This window comes from Neoarius graeffei, chromosome 11 (assembly GCF_027579695.1).
Source record: "Neoarius graeffei isolate fNeoGra1 chromosome 11, fNeoGra1.pri, whole genome shotgun sequence".
NCBI classification, from domain to species: Eukaryota; Metazoa; Chordata; class Actinopteri; order Siluriformes; family Ariidae; genus Neoarius; species Neoarius graeffei.
This window is the reverse complement of record NC_083579.1, coordinates 55,855,916-55,862,158: the sequence shown is the minus strand read 5'-3', so window position 1 is coordinate 55,862,158 and position 6,243 is coordinate 55,855,916. Positions and strand designations below refer to the sequence as shown.

The window sequence follows — 6,243 nt, the reverse complement described above, 5'->3', positions numbered from 1 at the left end:
AACAGGACAAGTACCTATCTCCCGGAGTGAACTCTCTAAGGCGCGTGCCCTTGTTGTACAGGCGGGCTTGCCGTTCCTGGGCCTGCCGCAAATTCTCCTGAGTTAGGTGGGTGAGCGTGTGGAGTTTTGCGCGCAGATCCATAACGTACTGAATTTCGTTTTTGCTTGGTGAAGGTCCCTCCTCCCAATTTTCCCGCAGTACATCTAAGATGCCGCGCGGCTTACGCCCATATAATAATTCAAACGGGGAGAACCCCGTGGAGGCTTGGGGGACCTCTCGCAGTGCAAACAACAAGGGTTCGAGCCACTTATCCCAGTTACGTGCGTCCTCACTTACGAATTTTTTGATAATATTCTTGAGGGTGCGGTTGAACCGTTCAACTAAACCGTCCGTCTGTGGGTGATAAACGCTGGTGCGGATCGGCTTAATACCTAGTAGCCCATACAGTTCGCTCAGTGTTCGTGACATAAACGAGGTGCCTTGGTCAGTCAGAATCTCTTTCAGGATTCCAACCCAGGAGATGATGTGGAAGAGGGCCTCCGCAATACTGCGTGCTGAGATATTGCGAAGAGGCACCGCTTCCGGGTATCGCATTGCATAGTCCACCAGAACCAATATAAAGCGGTACCCTCGTGTTGACCGATCTAATGGCCCGACGAGATCCATCCCAATTCTTTCGAACGGGGTCTCAATTAATGGTAGGGGGCGCAAGGGCGCTTTTGGAATGGCCGCTGGATTTACTAACTGGCATTCGCGGCACGCCGTACACCACTTACGGACGTTGCCGCGAATCCCCGGCCAATAGAATCGGGCCATTATCCGGGCGAGTGTCTTATCCTGCCCGAGGTGTCCAGCCATGGGATTAAAGTGAGCCGCCTGAAATACCAATTCCCGGCGGCTCTTTGGAATTAGCAATTGGGTGACTCGCTCTTTCGTCTGAGTGTCCTGCGTCACTCGGTATAACCTATCCTTCAAAATGGAAAAATAGGGGAAGGACGGGGTGGCGCCCGGCTGGAGCATCTGACCATCGATTACTCTCACTTGGTCAAACGCGTGTCGCAGAGTCTCATCTCGCGATTGTTCCAGTGGGAAATCCGCGAGGAATTCCCCAATAGAAAGAGGAGGGGCCGGTGGCTCCTCACTCTGTCGCGGAGATGACGTAGACGGCTCTGCGACCGCAGCTCCAGCCAACGCGACACCGGGACCCTCCCCTGTTAACCGGCAGGACCCACTCTTTATTAGGCGTGCCATTAAACCCCGAAATCCCGGCCAATCAGTCCCCAAGATCAAAGAGTGGGTAAGGCGAGGATTAACCGCCGCCTTCACTATCGATTTCTCCCCTCTGAAATGTATGTGGACCGACACCAACGGGTAGCTGTGAATATCCCCGTGCACACACAACACCTTCACCCCTTGTGCTCCCCCCAATGCCTCGTCTTGCACCAGGCTTTGGTGGATCGAGGTCTGATTGCAACCTGAATCCACCAACGCCTGATATGTAGCCCCTTGTACACTTACCGGTATGCGATACGCTCCGGCCCGATCGAGGGCAGCCTCTGGCGCATCGGGGATCCGCACCACTGCCCCCACTTCCATTGCTGCACACTGTTGCTGCAGGTGGCCCGGTTCCCCGCAGCGCCAGCAAACCGGCCCGGGCCTTCCCTCTGCAGCTGTGTTCTGGGGCTCACTCACCTGAGGGGGGGGAGAGACAGACACAGAAGGGAGAAACGGGAGAGCACCACGGGTGCGGCGGGCCGGCTGGAGTGGAGCCGGCCCCCGCCTCCGCGGTGGGGGAATGGGGCGAGGACGGGACACGGGAGGAGGGGGGAGAAAGAGAGAGAGAAGAGGAGAAAGAAGATGCTGTCGTCCGCTGTCCTTCTGCCGGAACAGCCACCAGATGATCCTCCGCCAGTCCCACGGCCTGATCCAGCGACGCCGGGCGGTGGCACTGGACCCACTCCGCGGTTCCAGCTGGTAAGCGGGCGGTGAACTGTTCCAGCGCCATCTGGTCGATGATTCCCTCGGTGTCGCGATCTTCGGCCCTCAGCCACCGCCAGTAGGCGTCCCGGAGCTGCTGGCCGAACGCGAACGGGCTGCCGACTTCCTCCATCCGCAGCGCGCGGAAGCGCTGGCGCTGCTGCTCCGGCGTGCGCCCCACGCGCTGGAGGACAGCCCGGCGAAGGTCGGCGTAGGCCAGCCTGCGGTCGGCGGGGAGCTGTAGTGCGGCCAGCTGCGCCTATCCCGTTAGGAGGGGGAGGAGGCGCGCCGCGCGCTGCTCCATCGGCCACCCTGAGGCTTCGGCGACCTGCTCGAACAATGTGATGAAAGCCTCGGGGTCGTCCTGCGGGCCCATCTTGGTCACGGTGAGGGGAGACGGGCCCGCGGCCGGGGCGCTGGTGGACCCCGCCGACGCGAGGAGACGCCGGAACGCCTCTCGATCTTCCTGCTGGGCCAGCACCAGGGCTTCAAAGCGGCGCTCCTGCTCCTTTCGGAGCGTGACAAGTGCCTGGTGCTGGCTCTGCTGAGCCGTGGCGAGGGCGTGGACCAAGTCCGCGAACGGGGAGGATTCCATGGGGCTGCTGTGTTGGTGCTCCACCTTTTCCCGGGTTTCGGCACCACTGTAGCGCGTATCGAGTGTGGGTGGAGCACAGAGGACGGCAGGACAACGTTTGGAGGCAGACAAGGCGATTTATTTTTGTAACTTTTCAGTCTAAGTACTCTCATTCATTCATTCATTCATTCATTCATTCATTCATATACACACACACTCATCTGGTCCCGGGTTGCGCTCCCTCTCCTCTCTCTCTGCCTCCTTAAATAGGGAACGGTTACTGGGAAAACACACACACAAACACAGGTTAATTATCCTCAGGTGTCGCGATTCTGCCACTCACCTTCCCCGGCTCCACCCTCCTGTCACAGACCGGCGCTTGACCACGCCCCCGCTGCCACAATAATTTACTGAGAAAAGAAGCTAAAGTGAAGCATGATTTAACTCTGCTTAAAATATCTTATAGTATATATACTTAACTACCAAAATATTTAGGTATGAAAACAGAGAAAGTGCAGGAGGATTCAGGATGACATTTTTATGCCAAACAATAATGTGTTTTTATATTAGTCTATCTGTAAAACAATAAAGACAAACAATACATGCCTTTCAATGTAACTTTCAATGTAAGCAATTTTGAAATTTCACCATATTCTTGTCTGTATCAAGGTTTAATTAATCATACTGTGGTGACATTGTATGAAATTAATCATACTATGATGTTGCATGAAATCCAGACTTACACCAGGCATTTAAGCAAGAATGGAATGACTGACACTACTTGTGCAACATTAATACCATGCAATGTGAGATCAACTGTGTTACAGTTTTTCTCAAATGCTAAAACACAAAAGCCAATCCTCTAAACCAAATGACCAGTTGTCTAAACACATTTACTAAATCTAGCCATCATTTGCCAATATCATAAACACATTTCACATGAAGACACAATTCACAAAACACAATCCTCCGTTCTCATAAATCTAAACACATTTTTCCTTGCTAAAACACAAGTTGCAAAAGAACTCTGCTCATATTCTCAAATGAAAGCTCATGTGATGCAAAATGCTTGCCACAGTCAGCAATATTTGAACACAATGAACACACCTGGCATCATTAATTACACACAACGACTCAAAATTGAAGACACTTGTTGCTAATGCTGTGACCACATGTATAAAAGCAAGTTCAGAGTGCACAGTTTGCTGAAGATTCCAAACAAACACAATGAATGAAGGCAGAGTCAGGGGAAGAGGAATTCGAGTCAGAGGAGGGAGAGGAGCTGACCATGGAGGGAGAAGAGCTGGCCATGGAAGAAGAGGAGCAGGCCAACGAGGAAGTGGAGTTCAAATCAGAGGAGGAAGAGGTGCAGGCCAACGAGGAAGAGGAGGAGGTCAACAAGGGAGAGGACAAGGTCCAGGAGGGAGAGGGCAAGGTCCAGGAGGGAGAGGGCAAGGTCCAGGAGGAAGAGCAAGACAACCTCGCACCATCATTACGGACGAGATGTGAGCAACAGTCATTACCATGTCATTGACCATGTCATTGTCCATGGCATGACAATGGCTGAAGCAGGACTTAGAGTCCGTCCAAACCTGAGTAGGTTCACCGTGGCCACCATTATCAGGGCATTCAGACAACACAACAGGTATTGTACTCTATTGCTTTCTTTGTCACAATACAGTTTTACAAGCCTGTGAAAGTAGTCTATTGGTTTCAAATCAATTGTTATTGTAAAACATGTCAATTGACAACACATGTTTCTTTCTTTAGAGTTGAAAGAATGCCACATAGAGGTGGGAGGGTTGCCATATTTACAGTGGCACAAGAAACCCTCATTGTGGATATGGTTCATGAGAACAACCTCATCAGACTCCGGGAGATCAGAGACAAAGTCATTGCCGATAATGTCAACTTTGAGAGCATTGATGATGTCAGCTTGGCCACAATAGACCGAGTTCTCCGGCGCCAAAAGATGCGGATGAAACAGGTCTGTAGGGTTCCCTTTGAGTGCAACTCTGCGCGACACAAAGACTTACGTTACGAGTATGTGCAAGTAAGTATACATCCATCTTCACAGTACAGTTAGTGGACATACTGTGTTGCTCAGTGGCCTACATTACTTCTGGACAATACTGTGCTACCTGATTGACTGTTGTTCTGAACACCTGTGCACTTTCACATTTTCACAGAGGATATTACAGTTGGACGCAATGGCCAGACCTCATGAGTACCTCTTCCTGGATGAGGCTGGCTTCAACCTGCAGAAACGAAGGCAAAGAGGCCGTAACATCATTAGCCAAAGAGCCATCACTGAGGTTCCTGGCCGACGGGGGGGTAATACTACTCTTTGTGCGGCCATGGGTTCGGAGGGGCTTGTCCACCGGCATGCTGTCCTTGGGTCTTACAACACCCAACGTCTCCTCACCTTCCTAGAGGAGCTAAGAGACATCCTCCTGGACCGCCAACAACACCATCCTGGGCCCGCACATCCCATTTTATGTGATCATTTGGGACAATGTCCGCTTCCACAGAACAAACCAAATCAGAGAGTGGTTCACCACCAACAGTAACCAGTTTTTAAACATCTGTCTGCCACCCTACTCCCCTTTCCTGAACCCTATAGAGGAGTTCTTCTCATCGTGGAGATAGAAGGTTTATGACAGACAACCATACACTAGAGAGAACCTCCTAAGGGCAATGGAGCTGGCCTGTGGTGACATCCCAGTGGAGGCCTTCCAAGGATGGATGCGCCATTCCAGGGCGTTTTTCCCGCGGTGCCTGGCAAGAGAGAATATAGCCTGCGATGTGGATGAGGTGATGTGGCCCGATGCAGCTCAGCGACATGATGCCGCACAGTGATTGTGGTGTGTGTGTGTGTGTGGTGTGAATAAAGTAAATAAAAAAACTTCACACCCTGAACATGTTTTCAAGAGTACTGTTGTGTGCAATAGATTCTGTTTTTGCATTGAGTTGTGTTACAGTAGTGTACATGCAGTATTTTCTATAGATTTATACTCTTCATATGAAACTCACAAATCTAAATGCCTAATCCTCTACAGAGATCTAAAATCCGTTACTGTAAAGTTTCAAAAAATATGCATTGGCAGTTATGAAACAAAGAACCTTCTCACAAATTGAGCATTGTGTTTTCAATTGTTTTGCTGTAGTGTGTAATGATGTGTGTAGTGTTTATATTTTTGAAAGCTTCGAGCTGCTCTTTTGGTGTGAAAGTTTTAGTTTTGAAGTGAGAAGGTGTGGTTGTGTTTATGTAGCTTTAGAAAAGGGTGTTGTGTTTAGACATTGGGGAACATAGAGGAAACGTTTGTGAAATGTGTTTTAGCATTTGAGAAAAACTGTAATACTGTAATAATTAACCTTGATAAATGAAAAGACTACTAGTATTTCTTTAAGTTAGTAAAAGACTCACTTTCTAGAATAATGTTGAGCTTGTGATTATTCCACATTATGTGAAATACTGTGGATTTTGTGATCTTTGATGACTGAACTGTTACACTGCCATAGGCGCTACAATTTTCAGTGATAAGAGAAGACAGTTGACAGCTGACCTGGGCTAACTAGCCATGATTTATGACATTTTTCAGTCATAAGATATGTACACAGTTTGAATCAATCAAATTCACTGATTTCAAACCTCCACTGATGCTGCTGATCTTCCAAAACTGCATGCCCT

The 6,243-nt window shown here is 49.8% G+C and overlaps 1 protein-coding gene across 1 annotated transcript; it reads left to right on the top strand.

Annotated features, from left to right (window-relative positions):
* The first annotated feature begins 1,792 nt into the window (after positions 1–1,792).
* Positions 1,793–5,471, top strand: LOC132894453 (uncharacterized). The gene is made up of 3 exons (XM_060934286.1): positions 1,793–4,197; positions 4,323–4,605; positions 4,742–5,471. The coding sequence occupies exons 1-3, from the start codon at positions 4,106–4,108 to the stop codon at positions 5,120–5,122; spliced, it is 756 nt and encodes a 251-aa protein (XP_060790269.1). The 5' UTR covers positions 1,793–4,105; the 3' UTR covers positions 5,123–5,471.
* Positions 5,472–6,243: the final 772 nt, after the last annotated feature.

Excerpts from the sequence above, each read along its gene's own strand:
- LOC132894453 (XM_060934286.1), top strand. The coding sequence starts at position 4,106 with ATGACAATGGCTGAAGCAGGACTTAGAGTCCGTCCAAACCTGAGTAGG. Across the intron at positions 4,198-4,322 it reads GCATTCAGACAACACAACAG|AGTTGAAAGAATGCCACATA; the intron begins GTATTGTACTCT and ends TTCTTTCTTTAG. Across the intron at positions 4,606-4,741 it reads TACGTTACGAGTATGTGCAA|AGGATATTACAGTTGGACGC; the intron begins GTAAGTATACAT and ends ACATTTTCACAG.